The sequence below is a fragment of the Salvelinus namaycush genome, unplaced genomic scaffold (assembly GCF_016432855.1).
Source record: "Salvelinus namaycush isolate Seneca unplaced genomic scaffold, SaNama_1.0 Scaffold181, whole genome shotgun sequence".
NCBI classification, from domain to species: domain Eukaryota; kingdom Metazoa; phylum Chordata; class Actinopteri; order Salmoniformes; family Salmonidae; genus Salvelinus; species Salvelinus namaycush.
In genome coordinates, this window is record NW_024058575.1 from 54275 (window position 1) to 81434 (window position 27160).

The 27160-nt window shown below is 44.8% G+C and overlaps 3 protein-coding genes across 7 annotated transcripts; 1 reads left to right on the plus strand and 2 right to left on the minus strand.

Annotated features, from left to right (window-relative positions):
- Nucleotides 1–1760: 1760 nt before the first annotated feature.
- LOC120037669 (GTP-binding protein 1-like) lies at nucleotides 1761–13653 on the minus strand. 5 transcript variants are annotated; one of them, XM_038983665.1, is made up of 14 exons: nucleotides 13604–13653; nucleotides 13189–13381; nucleotides 12214–12325; nucleotides 11153–11333; nucleotides 10746–10929; nucleotides 9988–10152; nucleotides 9724–9847; nucleotides 9432–9546; nucleotides 7354–7498; nucleotides 7080–7262; nucleotides 6620–6755; nucleotides 6238–6416; nucleotides 5874–5999; nucleotides 1761–3756 (listed from the first exon to the last, which is right to left on the minus strand). In XM_038983665.1, the coding sequence occupies exons 2-14, from the start codon at nucleotides 13369–13371 to the stop codon at nucleotides 3628–3630; spliced, it is 1962 nt and encodes a 653-aa protein (XP_038839593.1). In that variant the 5' UTR covers nucleotides 13372–13381; nucleotides 13604–13653; the 3' UTR covers nucleotides 1761–3627. The 5 variants fall into 5 exon arrangements, with proteins under 5 accessions (XP_038839593.1, XP_038839597.1, XP_038839596.1 ...); XM_038983669.1 differs by having other exon boundaries at nucleotides 13625–13650; XM_038983668.1 differs by having other exon boundaries at nucleotides 13550–13634.
- A 913-nt stretch (nucleotides 13654–14566) lies between these two features.
- On the plus strand, nucleotides 14567–20183 carry LOC120037672 (galectin-2-like). The gene is made up of 4 exons (XM_038983673.1): nucleotides 14567–14653; nucleotides 17456–17535; nucleotides 18143–18302; nucleotides 19819–20183. The coding sequence occupies exons 1-4, from the start codon at nucleotides 14651–14653 to the stop codon at nucleotides 19963–19965; spliced, it is 390 nt and encodes a 129-aa protein (XP_038839601.1). The 5' UTR covers nucleotides 14567–14650; the 3' UTR covers nucleotides 19966–20183.
- Nucleotides 20184–25443: 5260 nt separating this feature from the next.
- LOC120037673 (urotensin-2 receptor-like) lies at nucleotides 25444–26511 on the minus strand. Its single transcript, XM_038983674.1, has one exon. The coding sequence runs from the start codon at nucleotides 26509–26511 to the stop codon at nucleotides 25444–25446; it is 1068 nt and encodes a 355-aa protein (XP_038839602.1).
- Nucleotides 26512–27160: the final 649 nt, after the last annotated feature.

A 27160-nucleotide genomic window follows, 5' to 3' on the forward strand; every position in this document is an offset into this window, starting at 1 on the left:
CAGCTTGAGGTGGTGATCCGTCATCCACACGGATATGTCTGCCAGACATGCAGAGATGCGATTCGCCACCTGGTTATCAGAGGGGGGAAAGGAGAAGATTAATTGTGTGTCGTCTGCATAGCAATGATAGGAGAGACCATGTGAGGATATGACAGAGCCAAGTGACTTGGTGTATAGCGAGAATAGGAGAGGGCCTAGAACAGAGCCCTGGGGGACACCAGTGGTGAGAGCACGTGGTGCGGAGACAGATTCTCGCCACGCCACCTGGTAGGAGCGACCTGTCAGGTAGGACGCAATCCAAGCGTGGGCCGCGCCGGAGATGCCCAGCTCGGAGAGGGTGGAGAGGAGGACCATAAAAAGTGAGATCTGTGGTAGGTTGTATAAAAAGTGAGATATGGTAAGGTCTGGGAGGTTGTATAAAAAGTGAGATATGCTCAGGTCTGGTAGGATGTATAAAAAGTGAGAAATGGTAAGGTCTGGTAGGTTGTATAAAAAGTGAGATATGGTAAGGTCTGGTAGGTTGTATAAAAAGTGAGATATGGTAAGAGTTTAAGGTAAGGAGAGGATGAAGAAAAATGTTTAAAACACCAGTTACAAATCTATTGTAACACACCTCACTACACACACACACACACTTCAGTTGTACTTCAAACAGTGAGAACAAGGGGATGTGGCTTTGATATGATTGAATAAGGAGTTTATTCAGGCCACTGCAGATGTATGGTCTTCACATCAGATGCTTTATGAAGCCAATAATAACCGAACCGGATGCAGCCAGAAATTGCCATCCACGTTTGATTCAGAATAGCAGGTCAATAATAGACTTTTCCATAGTGAACTTCTTACCCTGTTTTCAAAGCTCAGCTTTCACCACTCCAGTATGAAATGGAAAATCTCTTTTTAATGCAAAGCCATGGATCGATGAGTGATTTGATGAACGCAGCAGCGAGCGGGCGCTTCAAGGTCGTGGTGTGTTTCAGTACTCTCTTACCCCACCTCTCCCACTCACTTTACTGTGTGACAGCGTTATTTGAAAAGGCCTCCCATTTACTCAAACGTGGATGGCAATTTCTGGCTGCATCCGGTTCGGTTATTATTGGCTTCATAAAGCATCTGATGTGAAGACCATAAATCTGCAGTGGTCTGAATAAACTCATTCAATCATATCAAAGCCACATCCCCTTGTTATCACGGTTTCAAATACAACTGAAGTGTGTGTGGACTGTGTGTGTGTTTGAGAGTGATTGACTATCTGTATGCAGTGTACTTCAACACCTGCAAAACTCACGACTGAAATCAGCCGTTTCTCTGTCCTCGTTTCACCTATAAAGGACAAGCCTCGCCACTCAACCTTACAGCTCTCAGTGCCTTCTCTAAACCAAGGCCTCAGCATAGACCACTACCCGGATAAGGCCTCAGCATAGACCACTACCCGGATAAGGCCTCAGCATAGACCACTACCCGGATAAGGCCTCAGCATAGACCACTACCCGGATAAGGCCTCAGCATAGACCACTACCCGGACAAGGCCTCAGCATAGACCACTACCCGGATTCATACAGCTTAGAGTGAGAGTGCTGATCTAGGATCTGTTTGACTTTTATAGCACAATCATTAAGATTACATGGTAATGGAGAGACCTGATCCTAGATCAGCACTAGCATCGGCATGTGAAATGGCCCCTGATAGAAGTGCTGGCAGCCAGGTGATACACACTCCCTGGAAGGTGCAGTATTGACAAAATATGACCACACAACATGTTGATACTCTGAAAGAGCTTTATTTAAAAGGATTTACAACAAACTGGCACCACTGTGTTTTAAGTTAAACAGCTTTCTTTTTCTTTCGGCGCAACACTCCATTTTGTACATAAGATGCAGACACAAAAATGTGTCTCTCAGTCCATTCAAAAATAAAAATAAATGTATACACTAATATTAGCTAAAAAAAACGTTTTAAAGGTTGTTGAATGTACTGAGATCAACATCCATCATAAAAGCAGAGAAGAAATACAATTAGGTTACCTTTAGACCTGATCTAAGGTCAGTTGTTTCCCCCTCTAATAGATCAGGATAACATCTGTGGCTGGATAAACTGATCCTAGATCTGTACTAAAGTATACCTTCTACCTGGTGGTAACAACCAATTCAAGCCTTCCACCACTGAAACCTGTCCCAATACAAACCCAAAATAAAAATGCTCACAAACATTTCAAAGCTTAGATTTTTTTTTTTTTGAATCATATCAAGTATGGAAATGGATTAACCTAAATCTTCAATCCCAAAAACCCTAGTCCCGCCAACAAATCTTATAGAAGGTGTGCATGACTAGAAACTGAATAAAACAACAAATCTTAAAACTACTATTCCGCCTGCGTTTTTGGGCTCAATGTCCTTGAGGGGGTATTGAGGATAACATGGAAAACTTCTAAATCCTCCTGAAATACTTTTAAGCCGTATTAGCCTTCTTGGATTTTCCAAACCCTTTCATCTATGAAAGCCAGATAAATAATCCAACACAGAACACGCTACAAGGGTAGCTGAGCAACGATTCCCAAATCTATTGAAATTAATTACAGAACAGATATGCTGGCTGTCTTTCAGTACGCGTCAACATTCCTGACTGCAAAAGATGAACAGAACTTTGAACGAACTTTGCACCATTTGAACAATGTAGCTCACTTAATTTCTCCAAGACCAAAATCCAACGCTTTCATAGTTTCTACTCAATGCTTTTTTTTGGGCAGACATAAAAAAGGCACACATATCTAAATGATTGGTTCTGTATACCAGGTTTTCCAAGGCCCAAATTAGTTGTTTTTCCTATTAAAATAGAGCCAGGGCAAAAATAGAACAAAACATGACCTACAGTGAGTCCTGATCCAAATGTTTGAGAACCACTGTTTTATGTATAGTCAGATGGCAGTGTATGAGCCTAGTGGACATTGTCCTTGGGGTTGGTTAGGTAGGGCTATCCCGTGTCTGAACTACACCTATCCTGTTCTATTAGATTGAGTGGAAACCTTGTGGAGTACACTATTCCTTTCCTGTATAAATAAAAATGAATTGAATAATAAATCTAAACCTTATGACTCCTATGCCAGGTCCGTTCTGTTAGACTTCATCTAAACCCTGAACTACACCATTTATTTCCTGTTCGATTGAATCTTGAGTCAGTTATTATTAGACTGGATGACGACCCCTTAAGACAACAGTTAGGTCTCTGTGCCTGAACAACATGTCTTTCCTGCCTACATAATGAATCTGGAATAAAACTAAACCTGCTTTGTTTCTATTACTACACCGTGTCTGTTAGATTGAATAAACTGTTTCTTTCTGCTATATTCCAGGAGCCAGTTCAGTCGTTAGTTGCCATAGTGACATTTAACTGTGTTCTATAACTACTCTGTAATGGTGATCTAACTAGGATGTACATGTTAAGCTGTAAAATGTAGGATTAATGCATGTTTCACTTCTCGTCCTCCTTTTCTTTGCTACATTCATTCCTTCTCCGTCAATTGGAATAAGAATGATTACAAAACGGGATGTAGAGGAGGAGGGGATAGAGAGAGAAGATAGGATGCAGAAGAGAGTATAGAGAGAGGAAGGAGAGGAGATGGTGGGGGGGTTAGGCAGTGGTGCCCACTCCTGCTGCAGCTGGTGTGTGTTGTTGTGATGTTGGTGATGCTGTGCTGTTCAGGGCTTTTCCTCGGTGTCTCTGACCCCCTCTCCTCCTGCCTCCACCTCCTGCCTTGGGCTGGAGGAGAACAGTCACAACAGAACAAGTGTTAAGCCACACAATTTACGACCACCTCTAACTGTTAGATATTTGACTTTTAAATAAATTGAGAAGACAAATTCTCATTGAAAATTCTATTTATCTTGTTTTTTATTACACAGCATTAGTTCAGGTCTAAACGTCATTTTAATGTTTTCATTCAAGTAAATAACCTTTTTAGTACTTTTAGAAGTCAAAGTTCAGGCTTGCACAGGAAAACACTCTTTAGTGTTGGGATAAATGGAAGTCATGGCAGTACTTCTTTAAGACAAATGGCACTGGTGTTTCCTTCCCTCGTTCCGTTTACCTGGTTCTCTTTGTTGCCGTCTTTACATAGCGTCTCCTCCTCCCCCACTGTCTGACGCAGACAGCCAACAAGACAGACGAGGGAGAGAGAGGAGAACGAAAGTGTGACGGGTGGGGGAAGTGTTGAGGGGACGGTGAGACAAGTTAAATGGACAGAGGTCAGGAAAGATGAAAGGAACGAGTGATGGGTCCGACGATAATGGAGGAGAGGAGTGAACGAAAGTGGGATGAGGAAAAGAGATGTAAGTGGAATGAAAATTGAGAGCGGAAGAGAGGGATATTGGCAGACGCGTGTGAGGGTCAAGGAAAGGGAGGACATTTTGAAAAGAGGGATTGTGAAAGACAGGGTGATGAACAATCATAAAAGCGCAGGATAAAGAGTGAAACGAGATGGAGGGGCATCGGAAGAGAGATTAGCCAGCATATTGGAAAAGAGAAGAAAGCTGCTGGTACGACACACACATGCCAACCCTGTCCAACTTTTACAGTACCATACGCGCGCGCCATATTTCTGACCCACTGGAATTGTGATATAATTAATTGTAAGTGAAATAATCTGTCTGTAAACAATTGTTGGAAAAATTACTTGTGTCATGCACAAAGTAGATGTCCTAACCGACTTGCCAAAGCTATACTTTGTCAACAAGGAATTTGTGGAGTGGTTGAAAACAAGATAATGACGCCAACCTAATTGTATGTAAACTTCTGACTTCAACTGTACGTCCAATGATGTATTAATCTCCATGTCCGTGGACACAAACTCCGTACATGTCTGTGTGGTGCAACTCGAGAATCGGGACGTTAGATTCACTCAGTGGATGTATTTTTTTTATTTAAAAAAATAATAATAATTAAAATAAATAAAATAGGCCCCATTCATTTCTGCGTACTATTAACTCGGATCTTGAAGATGGACAGAGAATTGCATAGTAGGTACGCAAAATGCTGTATGTTGGCAGGTCTGCACACACAACCATTCAGTCACTCAACACTAAAGACATGAAAGCATACAATGCAGCAGGGCAGAGAGTTTAACTTTCCTCCTGCTCTTCTAGTCATTATTTGACCTCTTACTCCAGGATGTTCTCTAAACCCTCCCTTCTAAGCCCCTCCCTCCTCCAGGTGTTCGTTCTAAGCCCCTCCCTCCTCCAGGTGTTCGTTCTAAGCCCCTCCCTCCTCCAGGTGTTCGTTCTAAGCCCCTCCCTCCTCCAGGTGTTCGTTCTAAGCCCCTCCCTCCTCCAGGTGTTCGTTCTCAGCCTCTGCCTCCCGGTAGCTCAGCAGTAGCTGTCCTGTGTTGTGGCTGTACCCAAGTGTTCTAATCCCCTCCAATCTAATGCTGCGTTCATAACCAAGTGGGAAGGTGTTAATTACCAGTTGTGAAGTCGTAAATACCAGTTGGATGCATTCACGTGCTTTGAAATCGTTGAGAAAAGCTGATTGGCTAACGGCCAACAAGCTGCATCAACCATAATCTTGCTTGTAAACCAAGTCGTATTAAAAAAACATTGATACATTTTTTATAAATAAAGTTTTGTTGTTGCATTTAACTGCCAAAAATGCTGTTAGATGTAATTACCTACGTAGGTGACATCAGAGGTCAGCATGTGGGAGATGTCAGAGTTCAGGGATGATAGAGGAGTTTCCCACTAGTAATTACCAGTAGGAGGGGTGTTCAAGTGGATTTTTACCAGTCGTATGTGGTAAATACCACCTTCCCACTTGGTTATGAACGCAGGGTAGTCCCTTCACCAGTTGTTCAGTCTAAGCCCCTCCCTACCCCGGTAGCTCACCGGTAGCTGTCCTGCGTTGGGGCTGTCGGGCCGCGGTGCGGATCCTGCCTCCTCATTGGCTGACGTGGTGCCCTTCTTAGTGGACTGCATCTTGGCCTGCTGGGCCTTGGTGACTGACTGGAGCAGCTGGAGAGACACGTATAGGTGGAGTGAGTTAAGAGGTAGTCTGGGACCCTTTAGAAAAAGGTAGAAGCCCTTCATAACCCATTATAACACTTGACCACACACACATGGCAACGCTGGTGAAGAGACAGTGAGTTACTGTAACATTGTGAAATGTTTCTCTAAGGGGGTTTAATGCTCCATGACCTTTTATAAACTTATGACCATTCATAACCCTTCACAACAAGTTATAACCCCATACCTTGGTGATGGTGCCCACAGCCTTGGTCCGTCCCTCTCTGAACACCAGTCTCTGGTCTGTGTGGAGGTACTCAGGGGTCTTGATGAATCTGAAGTGGACTGAGGCCTTGTCCCCGGTACGTAGACAGTCTCTGTTCATGGTCAGAATGGTGGCTGTCTGTCTGATGCTGCCACAGTGCACTGAGGGAGAGAAAGTCAGAAAAATAACAATTGACATACCAGTGGCATAGCAACTGTGAACGTGTCGCTTTGTCTCAATTTTGTGTGAGTGTAGGAGAGACAAAGACCTAATATGAATATGGCTGAAACGTTAATGCTAAATTGAGCATCGCCACCGTATACAAGCAATCATGAACACACCCAAACGTTTGAAAGCCGCTCACCCATAGCCTGGTATCGTGGTGATATGGTGGTGGGGTGGTGCAGGACCAGTATCTCAGCCATAAACTCCCAGGTAGCCTGAGGTGTTAGTCTGGGAGAGATCATCACCATCCCCTTCCTGATGGAGGAACGCTTGATCTGGAGAAGAAAGAGGGAGGGGTGAAAAAGGGGCAGGGGGGAAGAGGAGAGAGAAACATTAGGACAGACAATGTGTCAGAAATGTGCTGATTGAGGATGTTTTTTCCCAATGGGAGTCATCCATTGATGGATTATGGACAGAGAATTTTCTGAAGAAAATAAATTGTCCATCTTTTTACATATCATATGCAACTTATTCGAAAGTTGCTGACTTGGGCTGAAATTTTGACACACAAAAACAGAATTTATGAATGCATGTATGATTTCATCTGTGTTATTGTGTCTGTGTGGTTGTAGCCTTAGATCAGATGCATAAACACACACCTTTTTGAGTGCGAATGAGGCGGTCTGTCCCCCACGGACCTCTTTGACAGGCATCCTCTTGCGGTGGATAGATTTGACAGCGATAGAGAGGAAACTGCCCAGGGGGTCTGGGCCGAGCAGCAGCGTGTCATTCAGTCGTATCAATCCACGTAACGTAGTGCCGGATACTACGGTGCCCACACCCTGAGGAGAGACAGGAGACGTCAATACAACACAGGTTGTTAAATGATTAGTGTGTGTGGTGCTGATGGTTGTGTGTGTGGTGTGTACGAACCGGTACTGAGTAGGTGTCATCGATCTGGAACTCGGCAGGCTCATCTTCTTTATAGGAGGTTTTAGAAGACAGTAGGTTGAGGAACATCTTCAGAAGATCCATGTTCTCTCCTGTTACATTGGAGACCTGGAAGATTGGACACATCCTAGGGAGAGACACACAGAGAGAGGGGAGGAGGGAGAAAAGAAAGGAAGAAAGACAGAGGGAAAGAGTGGGGGATTAAGGCAACATACGTTACCCATAAATCAATTCAAATGTTATTGGTCACATACATATATTTAGCAGATGTTATTGCGGGTGTAGCGAAATGCTTGTGTTCCTAGCTCCAACAGTGAAGTAATATCTAACAATACACAACATTACACAAACCTCAAAATAAAAGAATGGCATTACGAAATATAGAAATATTAGGATGAGCAATGTCAGAGTGGCATTGACTAGAATACAGTATATTAACATATGAAATGGGTACAACATTATGTAAACATTAACATGACTAGTGTTCCATGTCTATGTATATAGGGCAGCAGCCTCTAATTGCAGGGTTGAGTAACCATGTGGTAGCCTGCTAGTGACAGTGACTAAGTTCAGGGCAGGCCACTGGGTGGAGGCCGGCTAGGGATGGCTAGTTAACAGTCTGATGGCCTGGAGATAGACTGAAAAACAGCTTCTCTCGGTCCCAGCTTTGATGCACCTGTACTGACCTCGCCTTCTGGAAGGTAGCGGGCTGAACAGGCTGTGGCTCGGATGGTTGATGTCCTTGAAGATCTTTTTGGCCTTCCTGTGACATCGGGGGCTGTAGGTGTCCTGAGAGCAGGCAGTGCTTCCCCGGTGATGCATTGGGCAGACCGCACCACCCTATGGAGAGCTCTGCGGTTGCGGGCAGTGAGGTTCTTAGGGGACAAGCCAAATTTCTTCAGCCTCCTAAGGTTGAAGAGGCGCTGTTGCGCTGCCTTCACCACACTGTCTGTGTGGGTGGACCATTTCAGATTGTCAGTGATGAGTACGCTGAGGAACCGAGGACAGAGAGCAGGGAGAGCTTTTCACCTTCTCCACTGCGTTCCTGTTGATGTGGATGGGAGGTGTGCTCCCCGTCTCCTGAAGACCACGATCAGCTCCTTTGTTTTGTTGAGGTGATTTCCCTAGCACCACTCCACCAGGGCCCTCACCTCCTCCTCATGAAACACACACCTCCGCCTTTCTTCTTCCAGGAGAGTTCCTTATTCCCGTCTGCGCGATGTGCTGAGAACCCAGCTGGCTGTATGGACGGGGACAGTATATCTGGAGAGCCATGATTACGTGAAACAGAGTATGTTACCGTCCCTGAGCTCATCTACTTTATTGTCCAGGGACTGAACATTAGCGAGTAATATACAGTCCCTGAGCTCATCTACTTTATTGTCCAGGGACTGAACATTAGCGAGTAATATACAGTCCCTGAGCTCATCTACTTTATTGTCCAGGGACTGAACATTAGCGAGTAATATACAGTCCCTGAGCTCATCTACTTTATTGTCCAGGGACTGAACATTAGCGAGTAATATACAGTCCCTGAGCTCATCTACTTTATTGTCCAGGGACTGAACATTAGCGAGTAATATACTCTGAATCGGTGGATGGTGTGCACGCCTCCCGAGTCGGAATATAGAAGTCCACTCCAAACACCTCTTCTGCCCGGTGGTGTTTTGGAGCAGCCTCTGGGATGCCTTGGGGGTTGCAAACAAAGGATGCAATTCAGAAAAGTCTTATTTCTGTGTGTGTCGCTGGTGAGTTACCGCCGCTCTGATATCCAGAAGTTATTTCTGTGTGTGTCGCTGGTGAGTTACCGCCGCTCTGATATCCAAAAGTTTTCCGGCTGTATGTAATAACACAAAAACGTTCTGGGCCAATAATGTAAGAAATAACACACACACACACACACACACACCCCAACAAAAATACTGCAAATTTGCTTAGGAGCTAGAAGCAGAGCTAACATGCCTGTCGGCGCCATCTTACACACAAGGTGGCAAACTGTTCAGATGAAATGAGGAAAAGGACCAAAACCACAAGGAAAGTGTTAATTCACTGGTATTTACCTCTCTGAGCTGAAGTTGGATGCAGTGACGATAACGTCATCTTTGTTTTGAACCAGTACAGGGATCTTTCTACATCCTGGGGACTTCAGTAACCTCTGTAACAGATGCAGTGTCTCTGGAAAATACACACACAATTATTAACACACATTGTGTGTGTTCATTTGTTAACCCAACAGACTAATGGGGAGGAACTAACTGGATTTTTCCAATGAAAAAAAAAGTGTTACTTTTCACTGTGATCATCATGTTTTAATGATTTGAACAGGGCCATGTTCCACAGTCCATCTCTCACCTGCTAGGATGTTGGCTGGACACATGTCGATCTTGGTGACCACTACAAAGACTGGTACATTCAGGGCTAGAGCCAAACCTAGATGCTCCTTGGTCATCCCTACAATACCTGCATTACTGCCCACCTAGAGAGAGAGAGAGGAAAGGAAGGAGAGAGATGAGCGAGAGAAAGAGGATGAGCAAAGTCACTGACACAGTAAATGTCTGTGGTGATAACTGACCATGTGTGAGCAAAAACACAAAACACACCATCCCTGTCTCTCACCATGAGCATACAGAAGTCTGGTAGGTGTCCGGTCATTCCAAACACAGTGGTTTTCAGGTACTTCTCGTGGCCGGCCAGATCTATAAAGGTGATGACCTTAGAGGACCTCTCACAGATCTTCGTCCAGTCCAGACTGCCCCCGTGATTGTCTGGCTTATTCACCACCTAGGAGCAGAGAGAGGTTGGTTTAAATCAGAGTGCTGGACAACATGCTAGGGTCAAAATGGACCAGGCTCTAAGTCAGCTTTGTTTATGTTTTGAATACTGCTGGTCCTGTCACTCTCCATCTCCTGCCTATGTAATCCCTATCTAACGTAAATGTCCTTAGTGACTCCTAAGTCACCTCCAAGTCATTATCTTACATGTCCTTAGTGACTCCTAAGTCACCTCCAAGTCATTATCTTACATGTCCTTAGTGACTCCTAAGTCACCTCCAAGTCATTATCTTACATGTCCTTAGTGACTCCTAAGTCACCTCCAAGTCATTATCTTACATGTCCTTAGTGACTCCTACGTCAACCCCAAGTCATTATCTTACATGTCCTTAGTGACTCCTACGTCAACCCCAAGTCATTATCTTACATGTCCTTAGTGACTCCTAAGTCACCTCCAAGTCATTATCTTACATGTCCTTAGTGACTCCTAAGTCACCTCCAAGTCATTATCTTACATGTCCTTAGTGACTCCTAAGTCACCTCCAAGTCATTATCTTACATGTCCTTAGTGACTCCTAAGTCACCTCCAAGTCATTATCTTACATGTCCCTCCTGGTCAAAGCCCAGGATGTCGTTCCCCACACTGCTGGTCCTGCCGCTCTCCATCTCGTGTTTGTGTCGGAAGAGTTTCTGCCTGGCGAACCCCCTGCCGTTGTCCAGCTCCCCGTGGGTCAACACCCCCAGCAGGGTGCTCTTACCGGCATCCACGTTACCCACCACCGCCACCCTGTATGGGAAGGGGAGAGTGAAGTTAGAGGACAGAGAGCTGTTATGTGCAACACCAAATGTTGCAGCACACTGATCCTGAAAGCAAATCAACTTCTCCCTCTGAGAAGACCTAATAATACATTTGTCAATTTCTCTCTCTCTGCCTCTCTCCCCCCTCCCCGGCATCCCATTCTCCCTCTCTCGACGGATGAGGTAGTCTTGTAATCCCCCGCCCTCCTCACCGCACTTCCAGGAAGTCCTCCTCTCCGACCCGTCGGCGGATGAGGTAGTCTCGTACTTTCCCCCCTGCGTCGCTACGTTCCCTCAGCAGGATCATGTCTGCCTCTATCTGCTCACACAGGGATTGAACTGTGGCCACTGACGCCTCCATGTCCCCCTTGTCCAGACCATAGTCACCTCCGTCTGATCAAGAAAGGGGGGGGGGGTATAAGCGGGAGAGAGGGAGGGTGGATGTAAGGAGATAGAAAGCCACACACTAACCATACTGCCCAGTACTCTGAGAACACCCATGCTTGTGGCTTTACCCAGACATAAGGCTTTAATTACAGGGTACTTGACTGCATTTCCAGTTTACATCAATTAATGTAGCTATAGTAGTTCCAATAAAGTTTGGGCAAATTATAGGAACAATAGAGCAGAAGCTGAGAAGGTGGAGGCTTGTCGTTTTGCCACCTGACCATTAAAGGGTTAAATCAGGATAAACAAGTTACACTAGCTATCTCAGACTTAACTGCCTAAGGATGTTACATACAACGATAAACATTTGAATCGGGAACCGATGCTTAAGATACAAGTGCCTCACTCCACGGACCCCAGACCGATCCACATGTAGCATGCATCAGTCAAGAAAACCATTAAAACATTTTTTTGCTTATAATACATTCTTTCTACCATCCGAAAATACCTCTTATATTGTGACAACTGATGCACCCTCTCTTTCAGTGTTGAACTGCATGTAAGTCAAACTCTGTTGAGAGTCATTGACCTACAAGTAATTTTGCATGCCAAATAACCCCAGGCAATACGAGTAGCCTAGTCAACCTGCACACTGTGCCCAGCTTTGGGGGTTGACACTAGCCTGACTGGTCCCAGATCTGTTTGTGTTTAAACAACTGACAAAACGCACAACTGATCTGGGATATCAGGTCTGTGTTCTTTAAGGGGGTCACCGTAGATCTGGGTTCTTATTGGAGATGTTTACACATGAGCACCATGGGTTCTGTTGTGTGGTTTAGGTATATGGACCGAAAATAAGGTAGGAAAGTAGGTTGTCCGTTCTCACCTGAGCCCACTCCCACAACATAAATGGTCTCCCCACATCCTTCATCCATCCTCTCTCGGAGTTGCCGTAGTAACGAGTCATACTGTTCTCCTGTGGGGCTGACCAGAGTCAGCTAGGAAAGAGAGAAAATTTATATTTTTTGGGGTTGTTTGATAATTGACAGAAACTTAGATACATGTGTTTACAATAACATTTTATTGTAAACTGGACTTGGTGATGCATCTAAATTTACAACGTAAATAAAAAAACGTAACATTACAGTTCATGTCCAGTAGAGGACAGAATAACACTAACAAAACAAAGTAAGAACGGCCAGACAGACAGCATACAAATATTGAAGCAATTAGCTAGAAGCTAGGCCTGGGTCGTTTGTTGATGTTACAATGACGTAGCCTAGCTTCTGGCAAGCCTGACCATGTTGTAAATGTGCACATGCATGATGATTCATGCAATTATGAACATATTGATGTTTAATCCATACTTTCTTATTTGAAATAAATTACATTTGCAAGATAGATCTAGGTTTCAGGCCGGATTAGTGTCAGTTTTGCCCCAGCTAACACACCTGACTCCAATAATCAACTAATAGTGGTCTTCAGTTTAGAATGCAATTAGTTTAAATCAGCTGTGTTTGCTAGGGATGGGGGAAAAGTGTGACACCAAATCAGGCCCCGAGGACTGGAGTTGTCCAGGCATAAATCTGGTCAAATCATCTTTGGTTGTTTCGCCAACTGTAGTGTCTACACAGAGTGGCACATATATACGTGTCATTCATTCACCATTGCATGTTTTGGTGGGTACTGGTCACTCGAAAAGATACGTGTCCGGTCATACTTGAACCAAATGAAATGCTATTATAAAAGTGTCACTTTCATAAAAATAGCAACATATTTTTGTTAAAGCTGATGTAAAATTGAAATCCACGAATACATATGCCATATAGCTAGCTTTAGCTGAGTCGAGAGCAGGGCCTACCTTGCTAGTAAAGTCTAAATGATCCTCGGACTCGCCGTTAACATTCTCTCCGTCTTCGAAGCACTCTCCCCCTGAAAGGTCATCCCCACAGTCCGGTGCGAATATAGAAACTGGTACTACGGATTCCTCTTTCGGTAATGTCCCCGGGCTTAGCCCTGGCTCTATTGCTGCCAACGACGCCATCTCCCCAAACCTTCAGAAAAAAAGTAATTCAATTGCAAACTGCTAGCATAACATAGCTAAGCTAACGTTAGCTCACAAACCAAGCTTGCTACTGACACCAACATATTATGATGCAATGCATGCAACAATTTCGTACAGCAACTGCTTACGGTTTAAATTAGGCTAAAACGTCCCTTACTTAGCAATTCAAGTTGTATTAGTAATGTTATGTAAACATATACATTCATCATACCAGAAGTAGTAGTGTACATACAAGGTTTGCTTAGGTAGCCTATTTGTGTGTGGCCCGCCCCTATATTAAATACAGAAACAGGATTGGCTACAGTACTCAAAGCTCCACCCTCCTACCCTAGGTTCTTGAACGTTGACAGGTGTTCAACACAGAATGGAATTATTTCACAGAAACAGAAAATCAATACATTTTTCTCTTAGAGTTTTGACTCTTTCAATGTGTCATATGCACACATAATATAGTGTGTGCACGATTATAGAAACGCCTTACAGCAAATAATTGAATAAAGTATTAAAATACTGTATGGTAAGTAATGTGTGTAGTAACTATATTTACCACTAGATCGCAGTTTCATTGGTCAAAATACAGTGGATGGACACCTACATTGTCTTTTTTAGAAAAGATCAAATGAGTCACTAAAATGTCCAGTATTGTTGTGTACGACTCAGAAACACCCATCTACAGGCTGAAAGGGAGAAGAATGAAACGAGAAAGAATGAAAAAAGAAAGGGAAAGAAATCAAATAGATACAGCCCTCCACCTTGTTGAGAAATATGTCCCAAATGGCACCATATTCCCTACAAAGTGCACTACTTTTGACCAGAGCTCTATGGGCCCTGATAAAACAAATGTGTACACTATATAGGGAATATGGTGCCATTTGGTACATTCTCTGGCAACTCACTCCAAATATATTTGACTTTCTTCCAGTGGAGGCTGCTAAGGGGAGGATGGCTCATGTTATTGGCTGGAATAATGGCTGGAATGGTTTCCATGTGGTTGATACCATTCCATTGACTCCATTCCAGCCATTACTATGAGCCGTCCTCCCCTCAGTAGCCTTCACTGCTTCCTTCTATTGCTTGGTTGGAAATGTAGGCTAGTTATATTCTTGGCCCTGATTGGTCACCACTTTTACAACTCAATCTCTTATTGGCTAGTACACAATTCTAAACCCTGCCCTTTCTACAATACCAGACTGTAAAATGAAAACTTTCTCACTTTTCAGGCTTTGTCTGCTGAGATTTCAGAGAGAAGTCCGCCAAGATGGTATGTATGACTGTAATTCATTCAGAACTATTCTTTTATCAACTGTCTCTGCTTTCAAACTATCTACACACTACAGCATGTCAGATACATTGTTTAAACACCTCCCTTTCAAAGGCAAATCAATACAAGGTAGAGGGACAGTTAGCGGGTAAAGTTTGTGTGCAGCTCCTGAAACTGATGTTTTGCTTTGATACTGTGTTATCATGATTATTATTATCACAGTACACATAACCTTGGGACAACTGGCATTTAATATGAGTCTGGGATTAAAAGACTTTCATTGCCAATATTATTTATTCTACTACAGTGACAGTCCATAAAATCAATATGTGGTTCTTTGTGGTATTTTGCACTAGTGTTCCTTATCTTGATGTACTTTGAATTATTGTGAGTGGTTAGAGTCTGGTGATTAGTTGGATTCGGGGTTGTAAAAAGTGGATGACACCTGTATATTCTACAGCCTTTAGATCAGGGCTCTCCAACCCTGTTCCTGGAGAGATACCCTCCTGTAGGATTTCACTCCAACCCTGTTCCTGGAGAGATACCCTCCTGTAGGTTTTCAGTCCAACCCTGTTCCTGGAGAGATATCATCCTGTAGGTTTTCAGTCCAACCCTGTTCCTGGAGAGATACCCTCCTGTAGGTTTTCACTCCAACCCTGTTCCTGGAGAGAAACCCTCCTGTAGGTTTTCAGTCCAACCCTGTTCCTGGAGAGATACCCTCCTGTAGGTTTTCACTCCAACCCTGTTCCTGGAGAGATACCCTCCTGTAGGTTTTCACTCCAACCCTGTTCCTGGAGAGCTACCCTCCTGTAGGTTTTCACTCCAACCCTGTTCCAGGAGAGCTGCCCTCCTGTAGGTTTCCCTGCTACCCTGTTCCTGGAGAGCTACCCTCCTGTAGGTTTTCACTCCAACCCTGTTACTGGAGAGATACCCTCCTGTAGGTTTCCACTCCAAACCTGTTCCTGGAGAGCTACCCTCCTGTAGGTTTCCACTCCAATCCCAGTTGTAGCGAACCTGATTCAGCTTATAAACCAGCTAATTATTAGAATCAGGTGCGCTAGATTAGTGTTGTAGATGGTAGGATACCCAATAGTTCAGTGTAACAGTATAACTTTAGTCCGTCCCCTCGCCCGACCAGGGCCCGAACCAGGGACCCTCTGCACACATCAACAACAGTCACCCACGAAGCATCGTTACCCATCGCTCCACAAAAGCCGCGGCCCTTGCAGAACAAGGGGAACCACTACTTCAAGGTCTCAGAGCAAGTGACGTCACCGACTGAAAGGCTATTAGCACGCACCACCGCTAACTAGCTAGCCATTTCACATCGGTTACATTAGCAGTCTAGAAATATTCTGTGTCACAATATAAATGTGGCTAACTTTGTTGCTTTGAATGTAAATGAGAAATGTACAACGTCAATGGATTCTATCCCCAACGAATTACGGAGGTTTTGAGAATTCACTGGAGAGTCCACCTGTTTGATGATTAACGTCATAATTGATCTGAGATACAGAGACAAGTGGTGCAGTGTTCCAAGGTGCGGCCCAGGTATAGGGTCTAACAACTATATATTCTACGTGACTAATACCATGTGATACCAGGGACATTGACCCACTGATACAGAGGACACAATGACTACCATTTATTAGATCCAACCAAGGATTGTTTAAAGGGAGGTATTATATGAATCTCAATAGCATCATTGACGAGGCAGTGTCGCACGCACACACACACACACACCACAGATTGTGGTACAGACAGAGGGTGTGGTAGGGTCTTACCTCGTCTTCGAATCACCAGTTTCATCCTCTATTTTTTTTGTCTCAGTGTTGTAAACCATTTACAACTTTACTGTCTCCTTGTGACCACTTCCTGACCATCTCAACGGTCAAACAGCATTCAAACAACGTTTAGTTCCTGTTTTCCTGCTTTTATGACCCTGTGTTCGCTATTTTATGACTGATCCCAGATATGATTGTGCAAACATGGCGTGACAATGACCATAGGAGTCGTCTAGTACAAACAGATCTGGGACACGGATATGGTTTTATTACCCGTGGGTGTTTCACTCACTACCCCAATAAGGTTGATCATTAACACTGAACCAGATAACCTGACCGTAGGTTCTGTTACTGTGGTTCCACGTGCACCACAGACGTGCTGATACGAATCTGTAAAGCACAGGTGGCTGGTGGCATCTTAATTGGGGAGGACGGGCTTATAGTAATGACTGGAGCTGAATGAATGGAGTGGTATGGAACTCATCATGGGTGTCCACGTGTTTGATACTTTTCCATTCACTCCATTCCAGCCGTAATGATGAGATGTCCTCCCCTCAGCAGCCTCCTGAGCTGTAAAGTTTATGCGGCAGTACATGCCACAGTTATGGATAACAACGTTTACAAAAACACAAAGGTCATACAAAGTTCATACAGATGTCATTGACACTTAAGGATGATCAACTAAAGGTTCATAGCTCCATCGTCATGTCAACTCCATCGTCATGTCAACTCCATCGTCATGTCAACTCCATCATCATGTCAACTCCATCGTCATGTCAACTCCATCGTCATGTCAACTGGGCCTAGATGAACATTATCCCTGTTATGGGAACCAAACTCTGCAGACCAATGAGTTTTATTTTCACCACTTCTTATTTACTCTGTCTTTGCTATTTGTACTGTTCATTTGGCAAGGTAACTGTTTTCTATGAGCTCAGTGCAGTAAGACGCTTATTACTGTGTATTTATCCCATTTGTTAACCCCTTAGTTGTCTAATTTCTCCTATCTCCTTCCTAGACGTTCCGTGTGGAGAACATGTCCTTCAAGCAGGGTCAGGAGATGACGTTCACAGGGAAGACCAAGTCCGGGGCCTCTAAGTAAGATCCTGACACTTCACCTTTCAACCCAAACCCAACACAGTGTTTCCCCTAGCATTAGTCCTAGAGACACTCCTGGTGCCTCACCCACTGCTCACTCCCAAGATTTAGCAGAACCCTGAGACTCTTGGTTTCAATTGAATGTTTTGGTGCTTGTAGCTGATTGTACTTTTGGTGTATTTCGCAGCCCACCAACAAGAAGTGTATATGGGAAACACCGCAAACAGTGCACGTACAAGTCACTATTGGTTTCAACTATTGGTTTCAACTATTGGTTTCAACTATTGGTTTCAACTATTGGTTTCAACAATTGGTTTCAACTATTGGTTTCAACTATTGTTTTCGGTGTTTGTAGCCCTGGATGTCAAATTGGGGGCCTTTGCAGCCCACAAAATACATACAAGAAGGCTGTCACTGTTATTGACATGGTTTCATTTCAATTTGGCTAAGCAAAAACAAACCACGAGCATGGAGAACTTATTGTGTTACATTTTTGGGGCTGAATTATCATATCTCATTTCCTGTTTCATTTTATCTCCCCCCCATCTCTCTCTCTTTCTCTCGCTCTCTCTAAATCTCCCCCTCCTCCATCTCTACCCCCCCATAGTTTCTCCATCAACATCGGCCACGACAATGACAACTACGCCCTCCACTTCAACCCTCGTTTCAGCCACGGACACATCGTGTGTAACTCTCTGTCTGGAGGAAGCTGGGGAGACGAACTCCAGGAAGGCCACTTCCCCTTCCAGGATGGAGAGCAGTTCAAGGTGTGTGTGTGGTGTGTGGTGTGTGTGTGTGTGTGTGTGTGTGTGTGTGTGTGTGTGTGTGTGTGTGTGTGTGTGTGTGTGTGTGTGTGTGTGTGTGTGTGTGTGTGTGTGTGTGTGTGTGTGTGTGTGTGTGTGTGTGTGTGTGTGTGTGTGTGTGTGTGTGTGAGAGATAAGGTAATAATCACCAGTTTAACATCTGGTCACACAGTCTGTTGACTCAAACTGCAAAATATAATATGTAACAGTTATGGAGTCCACAGTTAGTCTACACCAGTGATTATAACTGCATCTATTGTATAAGTAAATCTGATAGAGGAGATACAAGTTTTATAGTTTAGTAATCTCAATGGCTCATAGATTTGACTCACTAGGAAGCCAGTGTAAGCCCGCCAACTGTTGAATTGAATCATTACAAATAAGTCATTAACCAGGAGCCATTCAAATTAAGTCTACAGAAATGAAGCAGTAGATCATTATAAGGATTCCAGCCTCCCATGTGCCTGACTGCTACAGACTGCAGACTACAAGACACATGGCTGGTAAATGAGATTCTAAACATCTCTCTCTCTCTCTCTCGCTCTCTCTCGCTCTCTCTGTCTCTCTCTGTCTCTCTCTGTCTCTCTCTGTCTCTCTCTGTCTCTCTCTCTCTCTCTCTGTCTCTCTCTGTCTCTCTGTCTCTCTCTCTCTCTCTCTCTCTCTCTCTCTCTCTCTCTCTCTCTCTCTCTCTCTCTGTCTCTCTCTCTGTCTCTCTCTCTCTCTCTCTCTCTGTCTCTCTGTCTCTCTCTCGCTCTCGCTCTCTGTCTCTGTCTCTGTCTCTGTCTCTCTCTCTCTGTCTCTCTCCCTCTCTCTGTCTCTCTCTCTCTCTCTCTGTCTCTCTCTGTCTCTCTCCCTCTCTCTGTCTCTCTCTCTCTCTCTCTCTCTCTCTCTCTCTCTCTCTCTCTCTGTCTCTCTCTGTCTCTCTCTCTCTCTCTCTCTCTCTCTCTCTCTCTCTCTCTGTCTCTCTCGCTCTCGCTCTCTGTCCCTGTCTCTGTCTCTCTGTCTCTCTGTCTCTCTCTCTGTGTCTCTCTCCCTCTCTCTGTCTCTGTCTCTCTCTGTCTCTCTCTCTCTCTCTGTCTCTCTCTCTCTGTCTCTCTCTCTCTGTCTCTCTCTATCTCTGTCTCTCTATCTCTGTCTCTCTCTCTCTGTCTCTCTCTCTCTGTCTCTCTGTCTCTCTCTCTCTCTCCCTCTCTCTCTGTCTCTCTCTCTCTGTCTCTCTCTCTCTGTCTCTCTCTGTCTCTGTCTCTCTGTCTCTCTGTCTCTGTCTCTCTGTCTCTCTCTCTCTGTCTCTCTCTCTCTGTCTCTCTCTCTCTGTCTCTCTCTCTCTGTCTCTCTCTCTCTGTCTCTCTCTCTCTCTGTCTCTGTCTCTCTGTCTCTCTGTCTCTCTGTCTCTCTGTCTCTCTGTCTCTCTGTCTCTCTGTCTCTCTGTCTCTCTGTCTCTCTGTCTCTCTCTCTCTCTCTCTCTCTTCCCTCCGTCCAGCTCGTCCTCAACTTCACCAATGAGCAGTTCTACATCAAGCTGCCAGACGGTCACATGATGGACTTCCCCAATCGCCTTGGCGACTGCAAGTACAACCACATCATGGTTGACGGAGATGTCAAGGTCATCAGCTTCAAGGTCAAATAGAGGTTGACCTTTAACCTCTGACAGTTGTCTAAATCCTTTGAAACAATACCTGTGAATTTATTTATACCAACTCAGAGCTCTTATTGTGTACGTTGTGTAGTGAGAGGAAAACCCACTAGGTGGCGCCACTGCCAAACACACTTCTACCTGAAACATGTGGAGAGACCATTCCCGATGTGTTAATAAAACTGCTGTGAAAGCAAACAATGTTTTCAATATCTTTATGTGGCCTTTGTATCATCTTTGAATGCTTTTGAATGCTTTATTTCCTTACTCACTAGTGTTGGAGATAGAAACACAAGCATTCTGATGCACCTGCAAGAACATCTGCAAATCTGTGTACGCAACCAATAAACTTAGATTTGATTTAGTGTATTCTCTTTTTCTCTTTCCCCCTCTCTCTCTCTCAACCCCCCCCCCCATACTCGTATAGGGGTCAGTCATGACATCATCAGAGCGAGACACATGACTGTTTATTAGACTGTAGCCTGGGTGTTAATCCTCCTCTGCACACACACACACACACACACACACACACACACTAGTGTAGCCTGGGTGTTAACCATGGTCTCCCACCATAAAATAATTGACTGTGAACTCACTAAGTCAGTGTACTCACTTATACAGTCTATTGTCACTGTCCTGTCTGTCTGTCTGTCTCCTGCCTGTCGTTGTCTCCTGCCAGTCTGTCTGTCTGCCTGTTAGTCTGTCTGCCTCCTGTCTGTCTCCTGCCTCCTGTCTGTCTCCTTGGTTAACTGGAACATCAGTGGACTGAACTCACACTTGGCCTTCTAGGAATTTTAGTATCTTTTAACTAGTAGTAGTGGTTGATACCAATTCAATGCTAACTCTCTTAACGACAGATGTTAATCAGTGCTGAGTCATGACTAAGGCTGAGCAACAAGCTATCAAGGGTGGCTAGCAGCCTAGCGGTTAGTGCGTATGGCCAGTAACCAAAAAAGTTGCTAGTTCTAATCCCAGAGCCGACAAGGTGAAAAATCTGTTGATGTGGCCGTGAGCAAGGCACTTAACCCTAGTTGCTCCAGGGTTGTCGTTGATCATTGGCTGTGACCTCCCTCTCTGATAGGTGTCTCTCTGAGTGTCTCAGGGGGAGTTGGGTAAAAACACATATACAATTCACACATGTGTATAGGACCATCATGTGTAATAGGACAAATATAATTCAGTTAACAGAGGACCAGCTTTTGATTAGATATTGATTGACATAAACTGGACTCAAGTAACTAACTTTCAGTTAAAGTAATTTAGTGAAGAACTGTCAGTCAAGTTTTTCAGACCAAACGGTTCGTATACAGTTGAAGTCGGAAGTTTACATACACCTTAGCCAAATACATTTAAACTCAGTTTTTCACAATTCCTGACATTTAATCAGAGTAAATATTCCCCGTCTTAGGTCAGTTAGGATCACCACATTATTTTAAGAATGTGAAATGTCAGAATAATAGTAGAGAGAATGATTTATTTCAGCTTTTATTTCTTTTATCACATTCCCAGTGGGTCAGAAGTTACATACACTCAATTAGTATTTGTTAGCACTACCTTTAAATTGTTTAAAACTTGGGTCAAACATTTCGGGTAGCCTTCCACAAGCTTTCCACAATAAGCTGGGTGAATTTTGGCCCATTCCTCCTGGCAGAGCTGGTGTAACTGAGTCAGGTTTGTAGGCCTCCTTGCTCGCACATGCTTTTTCAGTTCTGCCCACAAATTTTCTATAGGATTGAGGTCAGGGCTTTGTGATGGCCACTCCAATACCTTGACTTTGTTGTCCTTAAGCCATTTTGCCACAACTTTGGAAGTATGCTTGGGGTCATTGTCCATTTGGAAGACCCATTTGCGACCAAGCTTTAACTTCCTGACTGAGGTCATGAGATGTTGCTTCAATATATCCACATAATTGTCCTTCCTCATGATGACATTTATTTTGTGAAGTGCACCAGTCCCTCCTGCAGCAAAGCACCCCCACAACATGACGCTGCCACCCCCGTGCTTCACGGTTGGGATGGTGTTCTTCAGCTTGCAAGCCTCCCCCTTTTTCCTCCAAACAGTTCTATTTTTGTTTCATCAGACCAGAGGACATTTCTCCAAAGAATACGGTCTTTGTCCCCATGGTGGTTTTGGAGCAGTGGCTTCTTCCTTGCTGAGCGGCCTTTCAGGTTATGTCGATACAGGACTTGTTTTACTGTGGATATAGAAACTTTTGTACCTGTTTCCTCCACCTTCTTCACAAGGTCCTTTGCTGTTGTTCTGGGATGGATTTTTGCACTTTTCGCACCACAGTACGTTCACCTCTAGGAGACAGAACGCGTCTCTTTCCTGAGCGGTATGACCACTGCGTGGTCCCATGGTGTTTATACTTGCGTACTATTGTTTGTACAGATGAATGTGGTACCTTCGGGCATTTGGAAATTGCTCCCAAGGATGAACCAGACTTGTGGAGGTCTACATTTTTTTTCTGAGGTCTTGTCTGATTTCTTTGATTTTCCCATGATGTCAAGCAATAATGTACTGAGTTTGAAGGTAGGCCTTGAAATACATTCACAGGTACATCTCAAATTGACTCAAATTATGTCAATTAGCCTGTAAGAAGCTTCTAAAGCCATGACCTTATTTTCTGGAATTTTCCGAGCTCTTTAAAGGCACAGTCAACTTAGTGTATGTACATTTCTGACACACTGGAATTGTGATACAATGAATTATAAGTGAAATAATCTTTCTGTAAACAATTTTTGGAAAAATTATTTGTGTCATGCACAAAGTAGATGTCCTAACCGACTTGCCAAAACTATAGTTTGTTAACAAGAAATTTGTGGAGTGGTTGAAAAATGAGTTTTAATGACTCCAACCTAAGTGTATGTAAACTTCCGACTTCAACTGTAATCTGTATCCAAGCAGGCCAGTCTGTGTTGTGGTTCTCTAGGTCCTGCTAGTATTAACATCAATCAACTCAAGTTATTCAGACCAAATGGCTCATATAATCTGTGTCCACGCGGTCCAGTCTGTGTTGTGGATCTGTAGGTCCTATTAGTATTAACATCAATCAACTCAAGTTATTCAGACCAAATGGCTCATATAATCTGTATCCACGCGGTCCAGTCTGTGTTGTGGTTCTCTAGGTCCTGTTAGTCTATTTTGGCAGGATGAATAACGCTAGACATTCCTGAGAGACAATTTACAGGACAACACGAAGAGACCTGCCTCAAGGCTTTGGAATGTTGCATGGTGGGACCACATTTCCTGGTGAGAGGCGGCGGTCTGGAGAGTGTGTGTGTGTGGAAGGTAGGGGTAGGTGTGGGGTGTAGGGTTAGGTGTGTGTGTGGGGGGGAAGGTAGGGGTAGGTGTGGGGTGTAGGGTTAGGTGTGTGTGTGGGGGGGAAGGTAGGGGTAGGTGTGGGGTGTAAGGTTAGGTGTGTGTGTGTGTGTGTGTGTGGAAGGTAGGTGTGGGGTGTAGGGTTAGGTGTGTATGTGGGGGGGAGGGAGGGGTAGGTGTGGGGTGTAGGGTTAGGTGTGTGTGTGGGGGGTAAAGGAAGAGGGTAGGTGTGGGGTGTAGGGTTAGGTGTGTGTGGAAGGTAGGTGTGGGGTGTAGGGTTAGGTGTGTGTGTGGGGGGGAAGGTAGAGGTAGGTGTGGGGTGTAGGGTTAGGTGTGTGTGGGGGGGGGGGAGGTAGAGGTAGGTGTGGGGTGTAGGGTTAGGTGTGTGTGTGGGGGGGAAGGTAGGGGTAGGTGTTGGGTGTAGGGTTAGGTGTGTGTGGGGGGGGTAGGGGGAGGTGTGGGGTTTAGGGTTAGGTGTGTGTGTGGGGGGGGAGGTAGGGGTAGGTGTGGTGGGTAGGAGTGGGTGTTGGGGTGTAGGTGTGTGTGTGGTGGGAAGGTAGGGGTAGGTGTGGGGGTGTAGGGGTAGGTTTGTGTGTGGGGGGGAAGGTAGGGGTAGGTGTGGGGGTAGGTGTGGGTGTTGGGGTGTAGGGGTAGGTGTGTGTGGGGGGGGGGGTGTGTGTTGGGGTGGATAGGGAAGGTGTGTGTGTGTTGGGGGGGTGGAGGTAGGGGTAGGTTTGTGTGTGTGTGTGTGTGTGTGTGTGTGTGTGTGTGTGTGTGTGTGTGTGTGTGTGTGTGTGTGTGTGTGTGTGTGTGCGTGTGTGTGTGTGTGTCAGTGGGGTCCATCATAGACACACAGAGTGAGGAAACTAGCCACCGACGGGAGACACACAGTGAATTCTTTACAATTGCTGATAAATGTGATGGCATCATTACCACACATTACACTGTATGTGAAAGTTAACTTACTCTAAAACTTTTGCCAGCAGAGGGCAATATCGTAGTCATTTTACCTCTAAATCAATCTGTCAAAACTTTATTAGAACAATCATGTAATTAAAGAATACAAGATGAGAAAAACCAAGCAAGAACATTAGCTTGACACATTTTTGGCAATATGACAACAAAGTCGAAGTAAGAAAAAAAATACATAGTGACTGGTTAAATGACATTCATGTCAATATGTGACAAGAAATACAGCAGCCTACATGATGAATGCAAATTGGAATCCCCTGGCAAAGTATATGTCAAACAGCTATTGCTGCAAATGTAGGATCTTAATCTGATCACTCTGTTGCAGGACAATGTAATGTGTGAAATTAAACAATTAGAGGTTTGAGATTTAATAAGGCTTTGAGGTATAAAAAGGTTTCTTAAATTTGTAATTTCCCCTTTGACATTCCAGACTTGATTTTCCCTTACGAACAATCTATCAATCCCTACAAAAAACGTCCATTAATTATAATCCACATAATAATTCACTTTTCCTGTTGCTGCAGGATTATTTTCCTGCTGTAGCAAACTGGCTCAAATTAAGATCCAACATCTGTATAACTATATACCAATAATATTCAGATTATGTAAAAATACAAAAACTATTGAGTTTAGAGTAAGCCATGTTGTTAGGTCAAGTTTATGCTGCACTAATTACTCAAAAAAACAATTTGTTTGTTTTTGGGGCTGCTCTTGCCCCAACAGCTATAAAGAAATGTCCTCATGTCTTCACCAAATGCAAGGTACTCCTCAGAGTGAAAAGATAAACATGTGTATCAGAAATCCTTTGGCAATAGTGCTCTTGGTGTCACGTCAGAATAACTCCCCCTCTTTTATAGTTCCTGCATGGATGACCTATCCTCCCCAGGATAAAAAGGATTTAAGTCTAGTATAATAGTTCCTACTTGTGTCACGTCAAAATACTTCCCCCCTCTTCTCCTATATTTCCTGTAGGGGTTCTTCGGCAGCTGACCCCAGGTCACCTCTACTCTGATTATAGATCCTGTAGGGGTGCTCCGGCAGCTGACCCCAGGTCACCTCTACTCTGATTATAGATCCTGTAGGGGTGCTCCGGCTGCCGACCCCCAGGTCACCTCTACTCTGATTATAGATCCTGTAGGGGTGCTCCGGCTGCCGACCCCCAGGTCACCTCTACTCTGATTATAGATCCTGTAGGGGTGCTCCTGCTGCCGACCCCAGGTCTCCCCTACTTGACCCTGTGCTCTGACCCTTCTGAGCCAGATAGTCCTTATAGTTCCGGGTCAGGAGGGTGTACAACAAAGGGTTAATACAGCTATTCCCATAGGTCAGACACGTTACAAAGAAATTCATGTAACTGTGAGTGGCAGGAGACAGAGCCCTGAGGGACTGCGGGGAAAATAACTGCGTCAACTGCCACCCCCAGAAAGGCAGGAAACACACCCAGTACGCGACAACGATACAAAAAATCATTGTTACTACCTTTTGTTTTAAGCCTCGTCTTCTCGCTGAACGGCTGCTTCCTCCCAAGCTAGCCTGAGCAGTCCAATAGCGACGTGCTAGGCCAGCGTAGAGACCAACAATGACTAAACCGGGTACGAGGACGCTGGTCAGGAACAGGATGGTGAGGTAGACCTTGAAGGCCTCTTGGGTCCACGTCGGGTAACAGATCCGCTTGACGTTCCCGGCCGCGTTCGGCTTCCCTTCCCTCAGCCGTATCATAATCATCATGGGTAGTGTCAGGACAAACGCCGCGAACCAGATGACGGCCGCCACTACCTTCCGTCCCCGCGTGCTGGATCGTCGGGCGTCAAACGGCTTGGCCACGGCCCGGTAGCGCTCCAACGACATGGCGACCAGGACGAAGACGCTGGCGTGCATGGTGAGGAGATCAAGACTCAGGAGGACCCGGCAACCGGCCTCGCCGAACAACCAATCGTGAGCAAAGTAGGTGCAGATGACGAATGGGATCGTAGAGAGGTAGAGGAGGTCGGCGAGGGCAAGGTTGAGTATATAGACGTACATAGAGCCGGATCGGCGGAGAGCCGCGGAACGCATGATGAAGAGCGTGTAGATGTTACCCGCCACCCCCATGGCGAGCATGATTAGGAGGGTAGCGCCGAGGAGAGAGGTCACCCACAAACCCCCACCCCCAGAGCTACCCCCTCCAGAGACACCACCCGAGCCCCCAGAACCATGTCCAGACTGGGGGGAGATGGAGGTCACGATGGGCATCTGGCTCTGGTTCATCGTTGGGGATATGTTTGAGTTCATAAATAAGGCCAGCACGTCCCTACAATGAAGTGATCGCTTTACTGGGATAAACTGTTACTATAAGTATTCAGAAAGATTTTAAGAGTTGCTTATGGATTCCAAACGGATTTTAACGTGCTCCATGTTGGATTGAATAGAGAACTATTAAGAAATTAAAGCGACTTTCCGCACTGCATAAGATCCAGTGAAAAACAGACCAAACAAGACAAAAACAAAAAATGTACTGCATTGTTGAGGGAGCTAGTACGTAAGCATTTCACTGCACCTTTTAAACCTGCTGAAAACTGTGTATGTGATAAAATTTGACTTGAAAACACATAAATCGTCTTTGGCCTTCTGACTCTTCATCTAAATTGAATCTAAATCCAATAGGAAAACAGTCAGTGTGTAGTGATGCTTCCACAGTGGCTTCAGTTCCACTACTACTGTTAACCTGCAGTCTTAAGGTGAACCAGGACATGGCTGACAAGTCCACCTCATCGAGTGTCTCTTATCTCCCGATGTTTTCACGTCCCCGCTCCAGCTCCTCCAAGGTCCCATGATCCTTTCCTTCCCGCGGGTACCGGACCAAGCCCAGGCGATACTGTAGAACAGACAGACGCTTCAGTTTTTAGTGGACTTGAAC

Excerpts from the sequence above, each read along its gene's own strand:
- LOC120037673 (XM_038983674.1), bottom strand. The coding sequence starts at position 26,511 with ATGAACCAGAGCCAGATGCCCATCGTGACCTCCATCTCCCCCCAGTCT.
- LOC120037669 (XM_038983665.1), bottom strand. The coding sequence starts at position 13,371 with ATGGCGTCGTTGGCAGCAATAGAGCCAGGGCTAAGCCCGGGGACATTA. Across the intron at positions 10,930-11,152 it reads GAGGACTTCCTGGAAGTGCG|GGTGGCGGTGGTGGGTAACG; the intron begins GTGAGGAGGGCG and ends CTTCCCATACAG. Across the intron at positions 9,848-9,987 it reads CAGACTTCTGTATGCTCATG|GTGGGCAGTAATGCAGGTAT; the intron begins GTGAGAGACAGG and ends CTCTCTCTCTAG.
- LOC120037672 (XM_038983673.1), top strand. Across the intron at positions 17,536-18,142 it reads ACCAAGTCCGGGGCCTCTAA|TTTCTCCATCAACATCGGCC; the intron begins GTAAGATCCTGA and ends ACCCCCCCATAG. Across the intron at positions 18,303-19,818 it reads AGGATGGAGAGCAGTTCAAG|CTCGTCCTCAACTTCACCAA; the intron begins GTGTGTGTGTGG and ends CCCTCCGTCCAG.